Source organism: Taurulus bubalis, assembly GCF_910589615.1.
Source record: "Taurulus bubalis genome assembly, chromosome: 2".
In the NCBI taxonomy this organism is placed as follows: Eukaryota; Metazoa; Chordata; class Actinopteri; order Perciformes; family Cottidae; genus Taurulus; species Taurulus bubalis.
In genome coordinates this window covers 20179155-20206475 of record NC_136590.1, presented here as the reverse complement: position 1 = coordinate 20206475, position 27321 = coordinate 20179155, and the positions used below count along the sequence as shown (strand labels likewise).

General features: G+C 41.7%; 1 protein-coding gene across 1 annotated transcript; it reads left to right on the top strand.

Moving 5' to 3' along the window:
* fmn2b (formin 2b) lies at window positions 1-21907 on the top strand (the record flags this gene model as incomplete). The annotated part of the gene is made up of 19 exons (XM_079214547.1): window positions 1-1592; window positions 3073-3314; window positions 6124-6302; window positions 7555-7705; window positions 9255-9304; window positions 10234-11177; window positions 13108-13252; window positions 13914-14001; window positions 14937-14998; window positions 15618-15709; window positions 15888-16017; window positions 16349-16495; window positions 17466-17525; window positions 17831-17951; window positions 18319-18411; window positions 19015-19066; window positions 20171-20320; window positions 20980-21061; window positions 21881-21907. 19 exons carry the CDS (start codon window positions 1-3, stop codon window positions 21905-21907), a joined length of 4407 nt encoding a protein of 1468 aa, XP_079070673.1.
* Window positions 21908-27321: the final 5414 nt, after the last annotated feature.

Sequence of the window (27321 nt, the reverse complement as noted above, 5' to 3'; positions counted from 1 at the left end):
ATGGGCAATCAGGAGGCAAAGCAAAAGAAAGCTGCAGCAGCATCGGGTAATGGAAGCTATCCTTCACTGGATGAAGGATGGAGAGAGGGAGGAGGGGACACCACAAAGAAGGGAGGAAAGAAACTCCACGGTAAGCATGGAGGAGGTGGAGGGGGGCTGCATGGCACAGGACCAGGAAAAAAGAAAAACAAATCTGAGTCCAAGTCCTCCGTTTTCTCCATCCGGAAGCGAAGGGGCAACCTGAAAGCGAAAGGAGACGCGTGTTCGTCAGTAACCGGCTCAAAGGAGGACGTTTTAGTCTCTCAACATGACGAACTGGACAACACAAAAACACCTGAAATGTCTGCAGATGAGCTCGGACCGTCGGACACTGAGGCTGAGAGGAAAAAGAAACCAGAGCCGGGGAAAAAAGATGAAGAGGGACAGGAGCGGAAGCAGGAGTTGCAGCGGAAAGCTTCGACAGCAGCCACGTCCCCCGCAGAGGATGGAGGGCAGAAGGCAGGGAGCTCCGGGTCGGACACGGATATCTACAGCTTCCACTCAGCAGCTGACCACGAGGATTTGCTAGCGGACATCCAGCTCGCTATTAGGCTCCAGCACCAACAGCAGCACGGGGGTGTTACTGCAACAAAAGTGCAGGGAGGGGGTGAAAAGGATCCGAGCTGGGGAGGAGAGGGGAGGAGGAAGCAGAGTAACGGGGCAGTTAAATTAACTCCTCCTGAGGTGCTTGACCTGACTCCAGAATTAGAACTTGGGTCTGATGCCCTGTCATTCCTGGAGGCGGGACCTCCGTCTGGCTCTGTCCAGCACACGGACCAGCAACCCAACCCACTCCTCCCCGTCCACGCGGAGGTTCACGAGAGGAGGGAGGAGGATGGGGTGGAGCACCCGGAGCTAAACGGGAAGGGGCAGAGAGAGAGAGAAGCCACTCTTTGTGTGACCACAGGCACAAAGGACCAGCATGCCTGGGCGCAGCAGCCCCCTCACACAGCCATCACCATGGCTACCGCAAGGGGGGCAGCAGTCAGCCCGGTCACCATGACGACCAGTGGTAACAGCTTCCTTCCTGATCGCACATTTGACAGTGCTGGGAAAGCCACAGGGGGCACAGAGGATGCAGGGAGTGAAGGAGAGGAGAGCGAGCCCGGGCTGGATGGAGATTGCAGCCCTCCACCCGCAGACAGCCACCACAAAAGTCCTGAACCCACCGGAGTGCTGAGCTCGGGGAACGTGTTTGAAGAAGGTGAGGGTCAGTTGGGCTCGGGTACCAGTGCCGAGTCCCTTGAGGACTGCCTGAGCGCTGTATCCGAACCCAACGGCTCTGCTGCTGCTGCTGCCGGCACCAGGGCCTCCCCCTCCAGGCAGTCCAGGAGGAGTAGCGTGTGCTTCAGCCCGCTGCCCCCCCAGGAGAGCCCCACACTGGCCAAACGACTCCTCAGGTCCACCCACTCCTCCTCTATCCCTGTGGTGAAGCCCTACCCTCCCATCTTTCCTTCCTACATCAAGACCACCACGAGGCAGCTCAGCTCCCCGGCCCTGTCCCCCACCCACAGCCCCCTTTCCCCACGCAGAGCCCACCATCACCTTCACAGGTAGTTGTGATGTTGCATCATGTTCATTATAATAACTATGTTATTATTATTATCTTTGATTTAGTTTTACCTAGGACATGATTTGGTACAGCATGCTATTCAACATAAACTTTGGTTTGAACTATCATGTGATGTTAGTCAGGGTTGCAGATGAAGTGGATTCTATTTGTCAGATAAGAACGATCATTTCAGTTTACTACAATTTGGGTCTTGTTTTAGTAATGTTTGGCATCATCCCTATTGGTACATACTCACCAAGGTTATTGCTGAGATTTGGAAATGTGGAAAAAGCTTGTAAACAAACTTCCATCACAGATTGCATCCAGAAGCAATTCCCTGGTTAAACTCGGATCTACGGTTCTTGTTACAGTTTCCCAGCACCATCTTAGATATGGTTTGGGTTTTACTTTTTATAAAAAAAAGTGGTTTGAATAATCTGGTTAAACTATCGGCTTGTTAACAACCTCTCTGACTGACTGCTTGTTTATCTTGCTGCGTAGTATTGTCGCCATGCTCCCATATCTCAGAGAGATAGACAGTAAGTGAGTACAATGTTAGCAGAACTGATTTAAATATTGCCCAAAGCTATGATTATAGAACCAAAGTGTAAGTGCAAAGTATGACCCTCCTCTAGCGTCAGTTTCGGCTGAATTATTGGAGGACCAATGTTCTTCTCTTTCTGGTGGAGAAATACATAATGACTAAAAGCAACACACAGGTTTTACTTTTGCTTGGTTGTTAATATTGCATTTTCAAACAGTGTTTCACTTTTACTTGAGAAAAAACTGAGAGGATGAGGAATACCTGAACTCCAGTAAAAATGTCCTAACTTCTCCCCCAACCCCACAAAATATATAATATTAAGTAAACAAACACAGGGTTTCAAACATTCTTTACAATTTCACTCTTGTATTTTATTTTTTGGAAAGCTAATAAAAGAAACACACAGCCAAAGTCTTTAGATACAGAGTATCGCTCTTAATGGAGCATGATGAACACCCCTTCACAACGTGAAGACATGTAGAACAACTTTATAGTGAGACCAACGTGTTTCGGCCAGTGGCCTTCATCAGGGTCAAAGAAAGCCATGCGTAGAAACTGTTGCTAAGCTATGATTGGACAATTACCGCTCGTGGGAGGGGTTTAAATTAATGTATGTTGTTTACAAGTTTATAATTGGCGGTGCTTACACCAAGTTTTTTGAAAGATTCAACTTTCTAGTGTAAGATCTTAAAATTGTATCAAGAATGAACATTCCATAATTATGTTGTATGTATAATTGGTGAAATCTTATAATAATGGTGAAAAATATCATGTCACGTCTGAATTGTAAGGAACATTAATTAGCGTAAGCGTGACATGCGTCTGAACGGCAAACACTGGCTATTTTTAGTTGATCATTCTAATGTTGTAAAGTTATTTGATTTTATGAGTGATCTGTTTTGGAAGTAAAGCTAACCTGAAATATTAACGTTGCCAGGTTGATGCCCGAGGGCCATCAGGGCCGCAGGCAGCGCTCTAGAAGCCTCGCCGGGACCCTGAGTCGCTCAGCCGACTGGACAGAGGAACTCGAGAGGAGGCTGAGGAGCAGAGAGGAGGATGGAGGAGGTTCGCGGGAATATTTGGTGGGCTACAGAGGAGGAGGCAGCCAACCCCTCTGTGCTACCAGAATATCTTCCTGCGGACAGGTTTCTACCTGCGGCTTCCAGGACATCTTCACAGGTCAGTATAAAATGTTTCCTGTGGGCAAGAAGGAAGCAGGAGACACAATTGTGCAGATGTCTTCAGCTAGAGGTCAGCAAACAAAGAAGGACACGTATAATCTAAAGCATGAGTTGCTCTGGCAGGATGTATCCATTACAAAGATGTTCATGTCAGGTATAACCGCTCTGCCCACATTAAAAGCTTGTGGTTCAAACAAAATAAATGTTGTTGAGCTTTGGTAGTTTGCCATCAATAAATGCAGAAAGGTATTTTTAGTTGGAGACAAGCTCAACCTTTTTTTCATTGATTGATGCCTGCTCATGTGCTGTTCCTGAAAGCCACGGTGATGCGATTTGTCTTTTACACAGCCTGATTGTGAATACGGGAAATGACCACGACCTCTTCACAGCATGTGTTGAAAAGACGTGTCAGTGTGAATAATTATGCCACCTTGACAAAAACATGCTACCGAATCCTTATACAAGGGTTGATATGTAACGAAAACATGTTTTGTTAATTGTTGTGCGTAAGGCCATGCAGTGTTTAGGGAAATAATGTGGCTTTCGGTCAACTTAAAAAGATTCTGTTTTTGATCACAACTGGCATTATTTATGTAGGAAAGTAACTTGACAAATATGTCAATGTTGCCGGAGGGAGGGGAGGTGCAATCTATAGCATCAGTGGAGGGCCGTGGATTTGGTACCTACGCAAGCTGTTTAGTTTAGCAGCTGAGCGCTGATAAATGTCCTCAAGAGATCTCACTAGCCCACCCCTCTTCACTCCACTGTTTTGGCCGTCGCCATCTTGGTTTACGGCTGTTGCCATCTTGACGTTTTGCAACCAATGAATGGATCATGTGACCATAGAGAGACACAGCTCTGGTAGTGGTGGCGACCTGTCAATCACAAGGTAGGCCCGCCCTAAAGCATACTCTGCTTAATGGTCTGTTTACTCTAAATGAAACATAATTTACTAAATGAACATCATGCTGTATTAAAGAAGACTTGAAACTAGAGATTGAAACATAGACTCATATTTACAATGTTTACTGAGGGAATAAATCAAGACAGAAGTAGAGTCATTTTCTCATAGACTTATATACCATCTGACTGCTTTTTGAAACCAGAAGATTCACCCCCTGATGGCCATGTGAGAGAATGCACATTTAAGACATTTCAGCATTGGCTTCACATTACGTTACATTTCATTTAGCTGACGCTTTTATCCAAAGCGACTTACATTGTTGCTCTATACACCGTAGACCAGGGATGCCCAATACGTCGAAGGTAGTGTGGGTAGATCGCATGTCATTAAAAAAAATTTGAGCAGCAGGGGGTGGAGTCAAGAAACTGCGGTCAAGTCGGACAGTTTTCAGCTGACTTCAAAGTATACACAGAAAAAATAACTTCCTGTTAGTTCCGAACTTTAGGCTTCTTGTAGTTTACAGATCACGTTTGGATTTATTCATATGTGTTAATAAATATACATTTATGTAGAAATGTCGGTCTAGCTGCATCCTTTGTTCTTTTTATGCCTGTGAAATACATTACTACTGGTTTTGATATGTGTTGCTGAAATAAGATTTTGTATTATCAACCACACAAGATATGTTTTTAGATTAAACATGAGACTAATAGTCAACAATCGAGCGTTAAGTATTACAACTACACATAAATTAAGGATTTTCTACAACACGTGGTGTTTGCTGTCAAATCTAAGAGCCAATCAGCTCTCTGATCCCATCAAGCACTGCGCCACGCGGTCGGTGTAGAGCTACTGCGGCGCCTGGCTCTGAAATCGGGGGCCGCCTTGCTCTCGTGAGATTATCGTTGAACACGTGTGCATGACATCAGAGCAAGTCGGGATCAAGTCGGACACAAATCCAACCAGCATGCATTGCGCGCCGATCAATTCTGCGCAGAACTGGCTCATCTCGAACAAACTTATTATTGTCAATCCCCCAATGGTTGGCAGCTTGAATTGATTTATTGCCAAGTGCAGGGAGGATGATGTTTTTCCCGACTTCCTTAATTACCACTGCATAATACACCAACAAGCATTATGCGCTAAAATGCTAAACATGAAAGAGATCACGGATGTGGCAACGAAGATCGCCTGTTCTGTTCGAGCGAGAGCTCTTCATAGACGGCTGTTCCATGCGCATCTGGAGAAGGCTGACTGTATAATAATATTATAAAAATATTAAGTCCAAACACCGTTCCACCATGACTGATGACCATTTGGTCTGCCTGAGGCTAGCTACCAGCAGCTACTGTCCGGACTATGCAGCCCTGCTGGTTCCATTCAGTGAAAGTCATCAGAGCAAAATGTAATGACCAAAAATGTACAGAATTGTATTCTGTCATAAGCGCCAATATTGCAAATATAAAGTATACTCTGTATATTTATACATTAATAATGCTATATATATATATATATATATATATATATATATATATATATATATATATATATATATATATATATATATATATTTATGTATATATGTATTTACCATTATTAATGTAGGTAGGTCTTTTTGACTTGGTCATTTTAAAAGTAGCTCGCGAGCCAAAAAGGCATGGGCACCCGTGCCGTAGACACAGCAACGAGGAGACATTTTGGGGTTAAGTGTCTTGCTCAAGGACACATCGACATAGACTGGCGTAGCCAGGGCTCGAACCACCGATCCCCTAATTGACAGACGGGCATGCTAACTGAGCCACAGTCACCCCACAGTTGCCTCTCATCTGGGATTCCACCAAATTGCTTCATATAATACAATATAATTAGTCACATCAGCCTTGTTTTTTTATTGGCTGTCCAGGTCGAACTCTTCTGGAGAAGCTGTTCCTGCAGCAGCAGCAGGAGGAGCCCGAGGAGGCTGAGAGGCTCTGCTCCAGGATCTTGGCCATGGGCCTCCTGTTGCCCTTCACTGACTGCTTCAGAGAGCAGCTAGGAGGCAGTTCGGCCCACATCACCTCAACAGCATCAGCCAAGTTCGACGTACGTTTTCACACCTCATACACCTTTCCCCAACTTTAAATTAAGTTAGGTTTGTTGTGAGCTTCTTTTTTTATCACCTCTGTACTGGCGACAGCCAGGGCTGTGGCTCAATTTGGCTCCTCGGGTGAAAAAGCAATAAAGCCAATGAGTACCACAAGGGAACTAAACATTATCCAGTCAATGGCCAACATCTAAATATTACAGTTTTATTTGTTTATTTTTTATTTATTTTGCACAATTCAAACAATAAAACAAAAAATCATAACAGAAAATGAATATCACAGTGCAGGAAGAGACAAAAAGCCAACTGGGCTTATTTGAAGCCTCCACCTATATAATATTTAACATTTTACAAAATTACAAACATAAATTGAAATATGCATAAGAAAGACAACAAAAGGAAGAGAAAGAAAAATAATGTAATCATGTCAAGTCTGTGTGTGCGTGTGTGTGCATGTGTGAGCGTGAAAGTCAGCATGGCTTGTGTTTGTTCAGGGATTTTGGATTAAACCTCTGTGGCAATTTCTAAGCAATGGTAACTAAAAATGTAGACATAACAGCTAAAACAAGAAAGAGGATAAAAAAAAAGAAAAAAAACAGCAATACATAACAAACTCTTACGAAACAGCAATTAGAGTTTCTTTTAGGCAATTTTTGAATTTTTTTATAGATGGACATTTCTTTGTGAGGTGGGAAAAGTTATTCCATAACTTGGTTCCCCTAAATCTAATAGGGAATTGACCTCTGCTAGTCAGTAATTTCGGAATCACTCCGCTCCACTCTTTAAACTCCGGCAAAACTAATGGCTACTAAACGCATAAGTGTCGACTTGAAGTGTTAGATTCTGTTACGTTTGTATATCTGACCTTTACGATTACATTTGAACTAATCAATTATAGAGCATACCATGCAGTTTTGTTTGAGGACCAATCTGAAACCTTTAACTTTTCTACACAATTGAGCCTAACTTCTCAATTTAAAGCGGCCTCTCAGCAATAAAGTGTATGATCTGTTGTTTGCACAGTCCACTAAATAGATACATTTGAACTTCAAATTTCAATCAACTGCTCCATCATCTGCGTCATAAAATATGATATAAACAAATGTAAAAAAACATTTGTTAAAGCCTGTAAACATATAAATTTTCCAAAACGAAACTTTGCAGACACATGAAAAAATACGTTGTTGTTTTCCACCAATGCTATGACATGGAAAATAGAGCATTTTAAATGATTTATGTTTGTTTCCCCAGCATGACCGGCTGTATACGTGGGCAGCAGTTAACCAGCCACCTCACTCCCTGGATCTGCTTGAAGGGAAACAACCGGGGCAACTCAAGGGCCCCTGGCTTCCAGTCGAGCCAGGTGGAGACAACAGGACTGTCATTAAATCCACAGAGGCCGGTAAGATCAACACTTAAGCCTTCACATTGTCCATATATCCCAAGCTGGCAACTTGAGAGGAATGATAATACAGGAAAACTTTCACAATTGCAGCTCATATTTTTGTAGTCAGTAATTAATTGTTGAACACACTTTTCATGTATTAATGCCTGTTGAGGATGTACAGTGGGATGTGACAGCAATGGGAGAGTGGTATCATATTTAACAAATGTTGGCTCCAATAACATACAAATAGAAGTGAAGATAATAGTGTCTCATACATGGCAGTAATCAAAGGCATTTTTCTGCAGCATAGTTTACTGTAGTGCAAGCCTGAAGCCTATATGAGTTAAGTCCTCACTGTTGCTTAACAGCTAGCTGCTGTGCTGGTCGGTACCAAGTTGTTTTCTTTTGTTCAGTTGGTTGTCAATGTTCAAAGTCACATGTAATTATTTCGTATCCATCCCTTTTGTTCAGTGTCTCGAGCTAAGATTGTTTTTGATCATCTGATCTCACTCTCGGAAAGAACGTTTTGAAATATTCCTTAAACATTCTTTGTTGTATAAGTCTGGAGATGTATGTCATCAGAGTTTTTTATCTGACATTGTTTAACCTGGATTCCAATAGTCCCTCAACCTCTAAAAGGGGAAGTAGAACATAAGGAGGTGAAACACATTGGGTATTGGCGAGCAGGAAGTATAGGGGTATTGTTACAAATGTCAAAGCAAAGATATCCAAGTGTTTAAAGGTCACTTATGATTTGATCTCCATTCAGTTTTAAGCAAGAATCTTGACCTTTGTGTTTGATTCTTTTCCCTTTTTTTATTATTTCTGAATGGCTTTATTTCAACTTTGTGCATTGGCATTTCAGAAGACAATCAAGGTGAGTAATGATTTCTGTGTGCTGTGCGGCTGTATCAGGGTGAATATTCGTCTCTCTGTTTCCTAATATCATAACTGGAAATACACCTGCTGCTCCATGTTGGGTGGAGCATCTCAGCTAGTGATTTAAACATGCCGAACTGGTCACAAAATACATTTTAGGTATCCGCTTTAAACAGACACAGGACCACTGTTCGTGTCCTGTGTGAAACCAAACAAACATTGATCCCCATCAAGTACTTAACTAGCGCCAGTTACAAACAAACATACTTATAATACTTAACAAGCATACTTGTTTTTTTAAATCAAACCACGATCTTTTCCGAAGCTTAACCAAGTCTTTTTGGGCCCAATGGCATCACATGAGAGACCCGGACGGCGAGAGACCCGGCGACGGCTGAGCGCTAACAGTGCAAACAACGGCCAATAGCCTAATAGTCTGCAGATCTGAAAATACAAAGGCTGCAGACACAAGAACCTTTCCATCATCCCTTTCTAAGTCTTTCATGCTACACTCCTCCTGATTGTCTGGGGTTTCCTGATTGGTCAATAATCATAACAAGGAAGCCACGGACAGTTTCTCTATGGATTAAGTACCTAAGTTACATAACAAAATATATATGAGCCCTGTGTAAAGGGTTTTGGCGTTCTATGTTCTGCTGACCTGCTGATTTCTCTGTTTGTTCAGAACACCAGGCAGCCATCTTGCATTTGTCGCAGGAACAGAAGGAGAGCCAAGTGGTCAGTCACTTCATTTTTCTCTAGTTTACTTAAAGGTGATCGTGCTTTTTCATGTCTGGTATTGGGAGTGTAGTCTTTCTACATGTAGTGTAACTCATTGATTTCCCTTCAGATTTCATAATGCTTTTTCCAAACTTCCCCTTGGGGATTAATAAAGTATCTATCTATCTATCTATCTATCTATCTATCTATCTATCTATCTATCTATCTATCTATCTATCTATCTATCTATCTATCTATCTATCTATCTATCTATCTATCTATCTATCTATCTATCTTTCCCTCAAATCCCTGTCCCCACACTCAAATATTCCCTGCTTGTGCTTGGAAAGCTGCTCAAACTGTATTCTTCCACTCAGATAAATTGTTGCTTACACAGATTTCCAGCTGTATGAAGTACTTTCTGTTGCACTGAAGTAGGAAAAGTCTCAAAGGTCTTTGTCCGTTAAGGTAGACAAGCGCTATATAGATGGAGTCCATTATCAGTCACCATATGTAAAGAGCAAAGTATTTTTTGCATGCTTTTCTTTAATCCATCATCCAATGAAAAACATTTGATGCGTTCTGTTATTTTTGTTGTTGTAGAAATTCACAATACGAGACAAAACTGAATTATTAACGCTCATCCCTAACGGTGCAAAAGAATGAACGACATGAGGAAGAAATGTTTTGCTGCCTAGAGAGCCAGACCACTACGGTCTAATCTGGCACACATCCTTTGTTTTGTGACCATTCCTAATCCCAAAATGTTCTGCAGTTACCTCCCCGATCTATGTTTAAATTAGGCACTTCTGTACTCTCAATTTATTTTGCTGTAAAGGGCTTTGTGCTGGGGGACGGAGAAAAGTCAACAACTCAAGGACGTATTTAATAAATAAGTAATTCTTCATTTGCCAATGAAAATCTTGCTTCTCTCTTATTTGCAGGAGGAACGTGTCCTTCCTTCAGCAAAACTGAAGGAAAAACACATCCATGTCATCCTACAGCTGGAACAAACCATAGAGGATCTCAGGACTAAAATTGCTGAGCTGGAGCAACAGCCCCTTCCGCTGGACAAAGACAGTATGAAACACACCCCCTCCACCACGGACAGGGAGTGTGGGGGCGAGGAGGGCCTGCTGAGGGTTTTGTGTGACGCTCACCTGCAGACGGAGGCGGCTCCCGCTCTGGGCTGCCTGGAGGCCAAGTCGGTGCAGACCTCGCCCATGGACGACGGCTTTAAGTTCAAAGTGCCTTGCGGTGAGCCGGGTGGAGCGAACGGCTTCCTGCTGCCTCCGCCAAGACAGGAGGGCTCCATGTGTTCATGTCAGCTGCAGCCTCCACCTCCACCTCCCCTGCCAGGAGGAGCAGCACCTCCTCATATTTTACACGGACAGATAGTGGCACCGCCTCCCCCACCACCTCCTCCGCCGCTACTACCAGGAGGCGCAATGCCCGCTCCTCCACCTCCACCTCCATTACCTTTTGGTTCAGAAGGTCCTCCACCTCCACCTCCATTACCTTTTGGTTCAGCAGGTCCTCCACCTCCACCTCCATTACCTTTTGGTTCAGCAGGTCCTCCCCATCCACCCCCACCTCCTCCACTTCCAGGTGGCCTTGCTCCACCTCCTCCCCCATTACCAGGAATGGGTGCCCCACCGCCACCACCACCACCTCCAGGCTGCGGGCCTCCTCCACCCCCTCCTCCACCAGGAGCCTTCGGTGCTCCCCCAGCTCTTCCAGGGGCTCTGGGCTCCCTGCCTCCTCCTCTGCCGATGGGGCTGTACGCTCTGGGTCTGACCCAGGAGAAGCCAGCCAGGAAGGCTGTGGTGGAACCCCCCAGACCCATGAAGCCCCTTTACTGGACAAGGATCCAGCTGAACACCAAGAAGTAAGGATGGTGGAGCCCAAATATCCTCAACATGATGCTGCGGTTTGTTTAGCTTCACGTGCATTCTGAGCCCGAACACAAACGAGAAAAGTGCGAAAACATACAATGCAGAAAGCAGTCAGGGTTCAAAGACACCATCTGATATCATTTAGTGTGTTAAATTACCTAAAGGATACGGCTTTTCTTATTTTTTTATTTTATTTTAAACCTTTATTTAACAAAGAGAGTCCCATTGAGATTTAAAATCTCTTTTCCGAGAGGGAGACCTGGCCAAGACAGGCAGCAGCATAAGAAACACATAGTTTCAGACAGAAAACACAGACAAGTTAAAAGAAACTAAAAGCTAAGAGACAGTGACGTAACAGAGTTCATTTAAGAAACATTGACATGTTTGGGAACCTGGCTCTATTTTGTTTAATTTTAGATTTAAAAGCAGTAAGTGGTATCAGTTCTTTGAGTTTTAAATCATTCTGCAACATATTCCATGATGAGGGGGCAGAGTACACAAAAGACCTTTTTCCCATTTCCGTTCTGGCATTTGGGACAGTGAGCATAAAGAAGTCCTGAGAACGCAAAGAATATTGTCCAACACTTCTCTGCATGATGAAGACACATGGTTAGTTTGGGAGCAGACCAAGGATTGCCTTATAAATAAAGGTGTAGCAATGACAGAGCCTACGGGTGGCCAAAGCAGGGCATCCTACCCGAGAGTAAAACTCACAGTGGTGGGTCAGAGTTTTACAATTTGTAACGAATGTGTTATTATATAGTTTGAACAAATCCCATGTGCAGAACCAAAGCATCAATGTTTAGTCTGTCGTTCAATGTTTTCTAACTTCAATCAAAGGATCGGTGGTTCGACCTCCGGCTCCGCTAGTCTATGTCGATGTGTCCTTGGGCAAGACACTTAACCCCAAATTGCTCCCGTAGCTGTGCCTACAGTGTTTGAATGAGTATGAATGTTAAATAGTCCTGATGGGCACGTGGGACTTTGCATGGTAGCCATTAGTGTATGAATGGGTGTGAATGGGTGAATGATGACAAGTAGTGTTGAAGCGCTTTGAGTGGTCGGAAGACTAGAAAAGAGCTGTACAGTCTTTGACTTTATTTATTTGATGTGGACATCACAATGGCATCCTAGCACACATCTATGCACAAAGGAAAAAAACAGATGCACTGTGTTAAGTGTATGAAGCAAATGCTAATATCCAACACCTGTCAATGTCTATTTACCATATATCAATATTTTTTTATTTCAGGAAGTCCCCAAAAGAGAGAAACTTTAGTTGTCAATCGGCACGAAATAGTGCATTTGTTTGGGACTATTTTCAGCAATGCACTAATCCACATTTGGGGCTCTAGTGAGTAACTCAAGTGTAAACACTCTTCTGGACGGAGGCTAGTTTAGTGTTCTTGTACTACTGTAAAGTGACGCTTATAGACATCACTATTTGCTCTCTGTATATGTAAGACAGATATATTCTAAGTGTTTTTTCCAGCTCCAGACAGCAGCACATTCTCATTCTGATCTGTGCGTACTAGTTGTGTGGCCTCTGGCTTTGCTTTTCCCAACATGGAGCTGTTCAGCAGCCTCAACTCTGATATCTTATATTTTCACAATGCTATGTGATGCTGAAGTGATATTGAACACATTTATCCGCTCATATTGTTGGCAAAATGTTTGAATTTGCAGTTTCTTGCACCTCACATCGTAGAAATGTTGGACAACGTGTCCAAACATCACAGTCCTTGGAGCTTACACGGCTTTATCACATCCGTTTGGAATAGTAGAATAATAATTTTCTTGCTGGACCTATTTTCTAAAGGTTTCTTTTTTTTGAAAGGCAGAAGAATTGTATCATCACACCTATTCATACTGCTTAACAACCTACCATTCATACCATACCAAGGGCTCTTTTGTGTTTCTCAGGGAGGTTTCTTCTTCAATGGTGTGGGAGACGATCGAGGAGCCTGACATGGACTTTGAGGAGTTTGTAGAGTTGTTCTCCAAAACAGCTGTGAAGGAGAAGAAGCAGCCGCTTTCTGACACCATCACCAAGTCCAAGGCCAAACAGGTCTGTATATGTACAAGTAATATTGTTGCACCTGTAAGGTCCACAACAATGTATTTATTTGAATGACCTTCTTAAAACTCATCAGCTTGATGTGGCCAAGATTTTTTTTTTTTTCTTGTATTGTACATTCCTGCAAACAACAGGTACGTTGAATGGGGATGATCTAACATGTGGTCAGAGCCAGCGGCTTCTGCTGCAACCCTTTGCAAGTCGGAAGTCGATAATTTTGAGTCTAAATGTGTCCCAGTACACCCAGTCAATTGCCGCAGCACCATTAACGAAGAGAAACAGTGTATCGAGTAACCATCTTTAAATTAACAACTAGAGAATGCTGTGGGGAAATATTTCTCAAAATCTAATTGAAGACATTTCACAGATCGGTGGGAACCCTGTTAAAAGAGACGGGAGGAGTAGACTCGTACCGCACGCTCGCAAAGAAGAACAGATCCACTGAATGGAAGTGGACATGATCACAGTGTTGTTACAGCATGTTTCACAACACAAACACTCGGGCATGCCCGTTATTATGCTACATAATATAATTACCAGTAAGTGTGAAAGTCCACTAACTGTGGGGTTGAGGGTTGATGGATGGGTCAAACAAAACAAGAAGGTCTTCAGCCCATAATAACATCTGAGCTTCATATGTGTGTGTTTTTAGGTCGTGAAGCTCCTGAACAATAAACGCTCTCAGGCGGTGGGGATTCTCATGTCCTCCCTGCATCTCGACATGAAAGATATCCAGCATGGTGAGTTCATCCGTTTTGTAATGGCTTGATATTTACAGACAGTAACACATGGTTCTTACCACACTGTAGATAGGTGTATGCCACACAGGGTACCTTGGGGACAAGATCCATCTCACCAATTAGTCTGATATATTTAACAGTCCGAGCTAGTTTTAGCCAAAGAGGAGATTGATTGTGCCAAAAGGATGAGAACGCTTTATAACACTATAATTGACCGACCTACCTATATATCTGTACAAATATTAAGTGCATGGTTAGTTGTCTAGTCATGCCTTAAACCTCTAATAAGCCTGCCAATAAAAGTCTTTAAGGCAAAAGTTGTTTGGTACATTTAACCAAAACAGTTGTTGTGGTATAACAATCACACATCTGGTGCAGGTGTGCTTCTACTGACTTTATGGACATTTGGGGCCAGTAATAGCTGACCCTGGATACATATTAACATATTACTATAAGTTTCAATAATTAGGATTTTGCAGTATGTGTTTATCATTTTGACGTTGAGAGTCATATCTTATGTTCTTTCTCTTTCCTCTGGTCTTTTTTCCTTTGTTTTGGAAAAATTAAATGGACCCATTAATGTAAACCTATTGTTCCGAAGGCCCATTATTCGGAAATCCCAACAAGTAGAAAAAACTTTGTTTTACATCAAGTTATTGCGGGGGAAAACCCAACCCATTGTTCAGGAGGCCTATTGCTCCAAAAACACAAACTCTCTGTGCAACACACAGGCAGATGGCTAATTCTTATACAGAATGACAGAATCGGAACTTCCAGATCTTTCTCTCCTACTATATGGAAGGCTGTCGGACAAATTGGTGTTTTGGATTAACGGGCCGTCAGAACAATGGCACGGCACCCTAAAACACTGAAGTACAGGCTGATCCTTGATGCTACTGAACAGACTTGTGACATCTCCTTCTCTCTGTTTTAAGCCATCCTGAACTTGGACAACACAGTGGTTGACCTGGAGACCTTGCAGGCCCTGTACGAAAATGTGAGCAGCAAGCACTCCATCCAGTCAGTTTATCTTGCTAGTCTGACTATGAAAGAATGAGATTACTCGTCTGTAAAAGAAGTCTTGGGATTTGAGTCCTTATTTTACCATTTTCAGAGCTAAATACTGAATAGTTTGTCCGACTGGTAGCACATTCCTAATTTCATGTTAGTAGTTTCATCTCAGATGCAGATGTTCTCAATAAGATTCTCCTTATTGTATAGTGGTTTCATATTTAATTGTATTGTCCTGATTAAGGGAGGACTTATTTTTGTATGTTGCTATGCACATTGTCTATATGAATACTATACGATCACAGCTCCATTGGTGGTTTGAATTTGAATATGGTGGCATCATTAAAAAACTAGAAGTCAGTTTAATTTAATGAGCACCCGATTATTGTTATTTGCATCAAAAATCCAACTTCTTGGACACATAATCCTGATTCAGTGTGACTTTCACACATATTACCTTTAATGTCCATTGCGAGTATTTTGTCTCAATTTTGTACAAGTGGGGTCCCATACTGTCAGATTTGAAACCCCCTGCTGTACGTGTACTTTCTACTGCTACGCTGTTGTAATTGTATGAACGTCGGTCTCTTGTGTCTCTTCCTCAGAGGGCTCAACAGGAGGAGCTGGACAAGATTGAAAAGCACATCAAGGCCTCAAAAGACAAGGAGAACGCCAAACCTCTGGACAAACCCGAGCAGTGAGTTGTGTGTTATTCCTCCGACTCTTCAACACCAATGAGCAGACGTAATGATGAATGCCATGCCTCAGCCAGTAGAGCCTATAACGCACACAGAGAGAATAACAGAGGGAGTGGAGAGATGGCAGAGGTCATGAGTTTGGATCCACAGCAGCTGGTGTTTCCTCTTGTGTTGCAGCTTTCTCCACCAGCTCTCCCTGATCCCAAACTTCTCCAGCAGAGTCTTCTGCATCCTCTTCCAGTCCAGCTTCTCTGAGTGCATGTCGTCCATAATGAAGAAGCTGGACACACTGCAGAGGGTTTGCAAGGTAAGTCAAACTCCCCAAACTGAGAAGAAATAAACGGCCCCTTGATGCCCACCATGAGAAAGAAACTTGGTTGGTACTGCGGGAGGACTGTTTCAAAGAGAAAATTGATTACATGCAGGAACTATTTCCTGACAAATAACGGTTTATCCATCTGCACAGTGGCAGAATCTCTGGCTATAGCGCAGGTTGCAGGATACAGTCAGTGAACACAGGTTTTTGGGCTTTGCAATAATTTCTTGAGTTTTGGTGTAAATGTTTCCAATGTCACTTTGCTGCCCCCTATGGAAAACCTTTGTAGCTCTGATTCACACCCCTTTGTGTGTCTCTGCAGGCGTTGCAGGACAGTCCGACAGTGAAGCAGGTTCTCGGTCTGGTTCTGGCTTTCGGTAACTTCATGAATGGTGGCAATCGAACCAGAGGCCAAGCTGATGGCTTCACCCTCGACATCCTGCCCAAACTCAAAGATGTCAAGAGCAGCGTGAGTAAAAAGGGAATAAGCGGAAACAAATGGTACGGAAATGTTCATAAAAAGTATTCTCTTCTACTTTTTGTGCTCTTTATAGTAGAATAAGATAAATTACTTAATGAATCCCCTTGTTCATACATTGTTATTTTACACTCACATAGAGGCCTGGAATACACACATGCACACACATAGAGGCCCTGAGCACTGAGGGGGTTTGGTACTCAAGGTCACCTCAGCAGTGCCCGATAAACTGGCCCCCTTCCAGCTACCAGTCTACAGTCTACTGACAGGTCCATGCTGGACTTTAACGGAAGTATTGTAATACAATACTAGTATTGGCTGTGTAGGTAAACATATTAGGTAAATAAACATGTCTTACATATAGTACAAACTATACTGTATACATTTTCTAACTAATTTAAAATGTACATAATGTTCTTTAGAATCGATAGAGTTTCCAAAACCATAAAAATCCAGATAATTAAGTGTATCCATATTTTCTTAAACACCTGGAATTTATATCTATTTAACATTTATCTTATCTGTAGTTGGCAGTGTTGCTTGACTCTATATATATGGAAGCATACAGTAAGTGGACATTTCCATAAGGAGTTGAACTAATGAATGCATGCTATAGTTTCAAGATGACACAATTTCAGACGTCACTGAAAAAAAGGGAGGGGGCAGATCCTGGAGACCAATGAGTAAAAAAGTAAAACAAACAGAAAGTCCATGAAATATAGAGCAGCCTTCTTCAGTGTGTTGCAATTTAGCTATACACAGTAGACAGAGTAGTGCTTACAATCAATTGTAAGAGTGTATGTCTTTAGTCCACTTTTCTATACTATGTTTTAAAGTACTATGCAGTATATTGCCACACTATACTTTATATATGAAGCTGTGGTGTTGAGGGACTGCTTAGTTTTGCTCACATGGGGCAAAGCCACAGTAAATATGTTGTTTTTCTTTCCTCCACATGCAGGACAACTTGAAAAGTCTTCTGGCTTACATTGTGGCATACTACCTCAGACACTTCGATGAGGTGAGCGCTTTAGTTCCATACTTCCTCCTATACTGTTACTCTCTCCCTTTTTTCTGGACTTATCTTTGTCCAATGCTAATTTTGTAATTTTTCAATAAACACACATTACAGACATTCACAACATTCTCACACCACATTTAATCACATCACACCATGGTGATGTGATTTACAATGAATATTTATCAGCAGCCAGTAAAGCAAAAAAATATGTAAAACAATATCAGATATATATCAATATATGTGTGTGTGTGTGTGTGCGTGTGTGTGTGTGTGGTGTGTGTGTGTGTGTGTCTGTCCATCTCCAGGATGCTGGTAGAGAGACGTGTGTGTACCCTCTCCCTGAGCCCCACGACCTGTTTCAGTCCTCACAAATGAAGTTTGAAGACTTTCAGAAAGACCTGAATCGACTCAGGAAGGACCTGAGAGGTAACACACACACACACACACACACACACACACACACACACACACACACACACACACACACACACACACACACACACACACACACACACACACACACACAATATGCAGCTTACATGCTAATTAGCCTCAGTCTGTGTGGCTTCTGCTGTTGGTTCACAGTAAATTACATATCTGGAAGGTTTAAGTACAGACTGAAAAGAGTTGATGAATTTAACGTATAGACATAGTGGAATGAATTTAAACTATGATATATTTACAATGTTGTGAAAAAAACATATAATAACCATTCTGTAATATGCCTACTTGTATTTCACACAAAAATGTGCTGCTGGCTTGTAATTTCTGTCTGCTTTTTTATTATTATTAGCGTGTACATCAGAAGTGGAAAAGGTGTGCAAGGTTTCAGACGAGGATAACCTGCAGCCCTTTAAAGACAAGATGGATGACTTCCTTGCGCAAGGTGACTGACCTAACTAAAGTGTTTTAGATTGTGTGAACTTAAAAGTGCCCAGTGTTGTTTTCTTATAGAGCAACAAAGTTTCTGCATACACCGTTTCCCACGAAAGCATACTGTGCGTTCCCTTGAGTTCTAATCATGGACTCTATAAACGAAGTGGAGGTAGTCGTCGTGACGTCCCTTGTTGGTTTGTGGCCTCGAGTTCGGCAATTTAGCCATTGCCATCTTGGATTACTGCCGTCGCCATATTTTTGTTTTTTGCAACCCATGATGGGAAGTTACCATATTTAGAATGTGAAGGATACTCGGCTTGGCAGAACCGGAAGTTGCCGTCTGATTCTCACAAACCTGTTGAATCCAATCCCTATTAAATATTTTTAATATTTTAGATCATGCATAGTTTACGTGTTTACCCGCTGCAGTTTCATTCTTTCTTGCCTTTGTGGCGCATTGCTGTGATTGTGTTGGTGCGTTGCCTCCACCAAATGTCAATCAGTGCATAAACTTGAAACTAGTTAAGTGGGCGGCAGTTGTTTACAACAAACCCAGGAACTTTCTCAAGTGTCACTTTTGTATTGACCTCTTGTATTCTTTCTCCTTTCTTAGCTAAAAGTGAACTGGAGACCCTGGATGCTCAACTCAGCAGCACTCACAAATTGTAAGAAAAGCACGTGACATTGCACATTACACAAACACCTTTTATCTGCTTTATTTTCAACGGTCGCCATCATTGATCATCTGTACATAGCATTGTGGTCAGTACACTACATGCATCCACTGGCCCTTTACCTTATGTTTAGCAGTTACACCATTACATCATAGACGATGACTCAAAGCTTTGATCAGTTCAGATGCGTAAGGTGACATATGTGGACTTGCACATGCTTCTTTACTGTACGTATTGCTTTTGGTGCAGACGGCGAGCTAGAAGTATTGATGTAATGATTTGTTGCATTTGGCTGAATAACATGAAAAAGTCACACACACAAAAGAAAACTGTGTGCGACTGCTTGATGATAATAGGACCACGGATGGGAATTCAGTAGATACTGTACGTATAGTGCATAAAACAAGCATCCAGTTTACTCATCTGGGAACCAAACTTTTGGGCTGTGCTGGGAACCAACGCTGACACCACTGCTGGAGGCCCAGGCCGTAGTGCTGGGCCCACTGGAGGAAAGATCCAAAAACCAGGACTGAGCGGGGTAAAATGTAAATGCAGTAAAATTAAAGGTTTTCTAAAGAGACTCTGGTGCTCTGAAACACCACCACGTCTGTCCACAAGGGATGCCAAAATCATCACAAAATTCAAGTTTCCCGTAGTAGCTTTAAGTAAAAGCACAGTAGGCTATTTTCAGCAAATTGTGCTAAAAATACTGATGCATCATTCATAAGAAGTATTCTACTGATTAGGTTGGTCAAGGTGGAGTTACTTTTTATATACTTTGGGGGACCTGCTGACAATGGATTTATTGTCAGGGGTCACAAGCCCCAAACATTGGGAACCACTATTCTCTAACACTATTATATTTTATAAACATATATGTTTTTATGTCAGCTGTTAATCTGAAAAGTACCTTGTAACTGTCATTTAGATGTAGTGGAATAAAGTGTAAGATATTTCCTCTTCCCTCTTAAATGTTGAGGAATAAAAAGTGTTAGTCTGCATCGTTAGGCTTTTTAGCTCCAGTGTCATATTCTATCTAAACTGCAGGATAAAAAGGCAATGTCAATAAGTAAACTTCTGATGGTGTCCTGCCAGGTTCCTGGAGCTCACAGTGTTCTTCTCCGTGAAGGCCAAGTCAGGAGAGAAGGAGCCTTCACCCAACACTTTATTCTGCGTCTGGCACGAGTTCTCCTCCGACTTTAAGGACCAGTGGAAGAAGGAGAACAAAGTCATTCTCAAGGAGAGGTGCAGTAGCATGTGCTGCTCTCTAAAGTGCATTGAATGTAAAATGAATGGCTCAAACAAACAGAGATCTTTCAGCCAGGGGAAAACGAAAAGTCACGGTTGATTTATTGTTCATATAACCTGCTTACTTCAGTAACTGCACTTCTGTAGTTATTTAAACCCAAACTACCGTTTTTTATGAATTTAGAGGTTGCGTTGCCTTAACCTAACTGAGTATTTTCCTTTAAAGGCGGGAGTTTATTTTGAAAAGACCGTATGTTGTAGTAACTTTTCATAGGATGTCATACACACCATTGTAGGAGGATACGTTGATCCAAAGGCCCATCATTCCAAAACACCAATCGTCCGAAAAATGTCCCATTGTCTGACACTCCTTTACCCCCAAAACAAACGTTCGTTGCTCTGAAAATACACATTCCCTTAAACAAACACAGGCACACGGCTAATTATTATGCAGAATAAAGGTAATATTCTTTATGACAGTTAGAACAAATTATTTCATTGGTCAAATAGATATTTCTGCAGGTAGAAATCCATCCAGTTCAAACCACATGTTTGTTTTGCACGTACAAATGTTCCGCAGGGCTTTGCCAGTATTCTTAAAAAGCCAAAAAATCAGTATTGGTGTATTCATATTACGTATATTGTGTGTTGTGCAGGTTAAAAGCAGCAGAAGAGTGTTTCCGACAAGCCAAGGAGAAGGCTTCCTACAGCGTTAAACCAAAACACGCCTCTGGCATCGTAAGTTCACCTTTGACCCTTGTTCTTGTTCATCTTCAGACAGAATAGTAGGTTTTCCACTGCCTCAGTATGACTGACAGTAAAGCTTTAAGTTATATTTTGTCCTACTATTTAGAATTCATAAGCAGTAAATAAATAAGTAATACATGATTTATAACACTTTAAAGTGTTTAATAATGTATTTGTTAGGTTTGTTTGACAACAGCCAAAATATACAAAGAAGGGGAACATACAAGTACCCCAAAAAGTAATCTAAAATCTCTCCATGCTACTGGAGGCCCAGGCCGTATTGCTGGGCCTACTGGAGGGAAGGGTGGTACAGGAGAACCAGAACCAGGACTGAGCGGGGTCGACTGTTAGATCTTTCTTCAGTAAAATGAGAAGTTTTCTAAAGAGACCATGAAGCTAAAGCAACACCACCGCGACATGAAAGTTCCTCGTAGTAACTTTAAGTCTCTTAAACACTTCATGTTATTTCATGTAAATACGTAAATATGGTGATAAATGCTGGCCACTATCATGAGACAGGGTGTAAAAATATAAACCGGCAAATGCATACCTTACATTGTGAATGTAGTGTTAAGCACTGCTCTCTCTCTCTCTCTCTCTCTCTCTCTCTCTCTCTCTCTCTCTCTCTCTCTCTCTCTCTCTCTCTCTGTCTCTCTCTCTCTCTGTCTCTCTCTCTCTCTCTCTCTCTCTCTCTTTCTCTCTCTCTATTACATTTCCCGACTATTCTTTATGAAGCTTTAAAATCCTGACTGTAGAAGGTGACAGACAGGTGTAATGCATTTAACCTGATGACCCTTTGTCCTCCCACAGAAAGCCAAGCTTGGCATGAAGATTTGACTCAGTGGACGTGGAACACTTGTTTTTCCCAACTTTGGGCACCAGCCAGGAGTCACACATATAAAAAGTATAGTAAAAGAGAACAGAAGAACAGAATGAAGGGATGTATGTGGAGCTGAGCCTACATGCTGGACATCTTGTTTCATTGATTTATGTTGTGCTCTGGCAGCTTGATCCCTCATGTTGCTCTCCAGCTGTCTGATAACTGAATCCAACGCATTCGTGGATGGATGCGACCTGCGGGGCCGCCGGGCCCCAGGAATCAGGTCGGGACACCTATAATAGACATCAACTGGAATAATAACAGACTAAAAATTAAATTGATAAAATAGCAAATGTCTTCAGTAAGTTCAACAAGACCCACGCCATAAATATAATCCAAACAGGGGCATATATGATTAAAATCTTAAGGATTATAATGTAAAACCATCAAGCATTCAGATCCACCAGATGTGTGTTTGCAGTAAGCTTCTGTGGACAACAGCTAAAGGGTCATGCGGACGTGTGGCTGCATGGAAAAACAGGAACAGTGTTCATCCGCAGTAACACTGATGGAAGCACAAATATGCACTCAGTATGTGTCACTTCATACATGTTTAATTGTTTAACATGTTTGATTTAGTTCTCTACATGTACGTCAGCATGCGACATGACTTGACTGCTCATTCTTGACCTTGGAAACAGCGGTTGACAAAACATTGGTAGGAAGAAGAAAAATGTGTGGGATTTGGCTCATAATTCCTCAACTGTGTGGAGGCAAAATATTTATTCTTGAGTTATTGGTTCAAGATTACATCTGTTTTTCCACCATTTTCCATACCAATCCACTCTTACTATTTTAATCCAATCTCGAAAGTCCCTTTATATAGAGGCTTTTGTTTGCTGCTACAGAATACTTTTAGGCCTAAACTGGCTTTTGGCCTATTTTATTGTTGGCAAAGATTATTCACCATAAATGGATTTAACCCCCTGAATGCATTTGACAATTGCAGCCAAATGTAGGTAGCCCTAAAACAGCATTTAAATGACCATGACACCTGATAAGTCTGACTCATTCAAGATAACTTAGTCCAAAGTCTTAATATTTAGGTCCTCTCTGAAATATTTGGCCACCATCAGATATCAGCATGATTATTACTAAAGTATTTAAGACTGAAACGTTTTAAAACATTAAACAATTCTACACATTTTGTCATTCAAAACGATTTTAAAGGTTTGTGCAGTTTTGGTGAAAGTAAAGACTTTTTTTTTCTTTCTTTTTTTTCTTTAAACTTGACCTGGGAGTGTAACTGGCCAGTTTTCCCAACGCTTCAACTCGCTGTAGGAGCTCAATCTTCAAGCTTTCATGCGTCTCTTTTCAAATTCAACTTCATTGTTCACAGGAGACGTACAGTTTACGCTAGTTACATGTACACAGTATATTTTCAAAATAAACTTCTGTGTTCGCAGGAAGCGTACAGTTTCCGTTCATTACTTGCATACAGTCTTTTTTCAAAATAAACCAACGTAGGTTTACTTATGCGGCAAAACTCCTTTGTTAGAATTGGAAAAGATCGCGGTTTGGGTCAAAACACGTACGTTTGTTACGTATTATAAGTCAGTTTTTGCTTAATTGGTGTTAGTTAACTACTTAAGTTATTTATCAAAACTACGGTAAAATTAGTCAACTTGTCTTGACTTCACTCACACAACACAAACAACGGTCTCCTGGGTGAAAGTCCTGCATTGACCCATCCAACCTCCACTCTCTCCTGCCCTATGTACACTTTCTCGCTCTTTTTGCTGTATCAGCTGCTCTGATCGCCTGTTAAGGGCGTGGCTGGGCTTACATTACCGTTAGTTGAAAGCCCGGTGCGTCTCACACAGGCGCTTCGAGGGTATCAGACGGCGAGCGGCACCGGCTGATCGTCCGTATTTGATGAGTAGGGAGTGAGTATGGGTCGTCTTCCCTGGATAGGAATATTAAAATCTCAGCAGCCACTGAAAAAGGCCTGGCCTTGTGGACACCCAGTGATATATTCTGGTGATGCTGCACACATTAACGACAACAGCTTCAAAATGTTATGTGTAAAAAGTGATCATGGGGTCGCCAGACGACAGCCACAGACACCTCCTTTTAAAAATGCCACAGCACATCGCCTCACCTCAATATCAGCGCTGTCTATGCAGACTTGTACACGCTACCACACTGCTGCTTTTAATTCTACATCCTGGTTGTCCTATCAGACTTCAGCCTCTCAGTAGAACGATTAAACTCAGTCTGCATTCATGCAGCAGTGTCGATGAGCAGAAGAATGTCACTGTAAACTTACAAATGTAATTTGAACGTACTCTATGTTTAATGATACAAGATATCATTACAGATATAGGGAGTGTGTGCGTGTGTGTGTGTGTGTGTGTGTGTGTGTGTGTGTGTGTGTGTGTGTGTGTGTGTGTGTGTGTGTGTGTGTGTGTGTGTGTGTGATTGTTCTCATCAGCTGGTTGCAGTTGAAAGCCATGTAACGAAGGATGTGTATAGTGCATTAAATTACAGCTATCGAACTTTGTTGCAGAATTGATGACTATCAATGTACAGTAATAAACTGTTTAAGTATTGTGAGACACGTTTTGTGTTTCTTTCTTTGATGTCATTTTCTGCTGGCCAGCATGATGCGCTCAACAGGGACTGGACTTTGAAGTTTAAACAGTTTCATGTGCAATAAATATTTATACGTGTACATGAAGAGGATGCATGGGGTTCGGCAGCGGTGTATTTTATGTAAAATAAAGAGAAAGAATTCTGCATTATTTTGGTTTCAAGCTGTATTTCATTGTGATAAGGTCAAGGATGTGACGGAAAGGTCGCTGAGCAGGCTGGGAGATGAATGAGCAACATTCCTTTAAAGGGCTACTTCAGTTTTCTTCAAATCCATTTTCTCCAAAAAACTTGTTTTTGCCATCGACAGGCTCAGCATTATTCTAAATGTACATTATGGGAAAAATCCGAAAGAGAAAAAAAAAAAAAAGTTTTCCTTACCTTTCTGTTTTTACTTGTTGTGTCTAACTTTGCGCTTGATCAGACACGGCATAATATAACCAGTGAGGTTCCCACTCTCCATGTCTTCAGTGAGAAGACGTTTGCCGTAAAAGATAGTTATTGGATGTGTGGAAATGATGTGCTGGTAATCACAGAGAATTGCCTCTTTGAGATGACATTACCTGTGCAGGAGGTAAATTAGAGTAAACAAGTCCCCAAATAGAACCCACAGTTGGAAGAGCCTCAGACCCAGAGCATATGTAATGGTACAATGGAACCCAGAGGGATCCCTGAAGAGTTCAAACAATAAATGAGATAAAAGCAGGCCTTAAATTCATATTTCCATGGATGACAGGAAACACAATTGTTGAGTTGATCAATTATATCGATTATAACCAGCAGCAGTTCATTTATTATACAAGTGAGGCTCTTGGCACTAGATGAACAGCGACAGGAAACAAATAGAATGGCATGGCAAATATAGCATTCAGCGGAATATTTCAAATGTTGCTGTACTTATATACCTTATAACACTGCACCTGAAGGAACATTCACTATAACCATGTCTAAACTCTGAAGGCTAAAACTAAAAGACAATGCTGGTCGGAAACATGGATCGTGGTTATATCTGGACCGTGGTCCTGCCTAACACCTACTGCTATTATCATTATTATTATTATTAGTTGCATTGTAATTAGCATTGCCAATACCATTGCTGCTTTTATGATCACTACTGGTTACAGTGGTTCTACTGGTTACAGTGGTTAAACTGGTTATAGTGGTTCTACTGGTTACACTGGTTCTGCTGGTATCCACAGCTGTTGTTATTTTTGATAGTTGTAACGTTTTCATCATGCCTACTACTACTCTATATGAATAATTTCTGTCATATTCATGTAATGTGCTGTAACTCCGTTACGTTATTCATTCTGGTCACATGACATCTATTGCTTCTGTCCATCCGGGGAGAGGGATCCTCCTCTGTTGCTCTCCTGAAGGTTTCTTCCTTCTTTCTCCCTGTGTAAGTGTTTTTGGGGGAGTTTTTCCTGATCATATGTGAGGTCCCGGGACAGAGGATGTTGTATGTGTACAGAATGTAAAGCCCTCTGAGGCAGAATTGTGATTTTGGACTATACAAAATAAATTGAATTGTGGAAGTCCGCTGAATATTCAGCCATGACATTGAAAATCTTTCAAACACTAAGCTACGCGTTCTGTTCTCCAACACAACAATCTCTCTCCAACTCTCACTCCCGCTTCCACCATTGTCTTCTGGCAACGAGTCACATGACTCGTTATGCGACTCGTTCAATAACAAACAGACCGGATCTACAGAAAGTTAAGAAACACTGGACATGGGTCAATACTGTTAAGGCACTTACAACTGGTATCAGATTGCCCAAAATCACACTCCTCCTCTGAGTAATAATTCAGTGAGGATATCATTATCTTTTAAAACAACAATTTAGAAATCTGCGATGAAATCCTTAGACATTCTTGTAAAAAAAGAGGCTCCTTTTAACTCAGAACCTGAGAATCATCACATTTTGTAGTTTTCTTCGGTATCAAAGTCATTCTGGAATAATTGTCTGTACATCATTGGGTAACCAGAAAATGCTAATTCAGCATATTTAATTATGCTGATTATTATCTCCCATTGAGCATTTCATTTATCGGTCTTTGTGAAAAAGTGAAATATGTTCCTGGAGTTTGCTGTCCATATTATCCATGTAAACTGGAATGTACAGCCCCTGACACTCAAACCCTTCATATTTTTGACCCCCGTTAAGTAAAAACAAATTTACCATGGATTCTGGATAAATTATGCCCTTTTTTTCTGTGTAATTAATTTTACTGTTATATGGCTACCTGAGCAACCATGTGCCCCAGTTTGTCTTCTGAGACATTTCAACAGTAACGAGGACTTTTCACTGTGAAAATTCAAGAGAAGAGTTAAAAAATACAAAAGTATAATGCAGCCGTGGCTGAGCTGAGATGCTGTGTCACTTCAGACTCATGATGCTCACTGCTGTACATTTCCAACAGGTTACTGCGCTCTTAGAACTCTTTCCCCTCTCGCCACACAAACACATGCTATGAGCCCTGATTTTCTCAACTAACAATGAGATAGAACCAAAGCAGGAAATGTGCTTTAAAAACACAAATAACTCCTTTCGTATTTCCCGCTGTCATTTGAACCGTTGTTAATCTAAGAGCATTTATGCAAAGTCTAGATTTCCAGAATACATATTTGAGCAATAGCTCACGATGGGCCGTGTGGTATGTTGTGCTTATATCACGACTTAAGGCTGTGGCTGAGCATGACGCAAAGTCGTCACCAAGTATGGCAATATTATAAGATAGGATATATACTTTATTCATCTCCAAGGGGAAACTT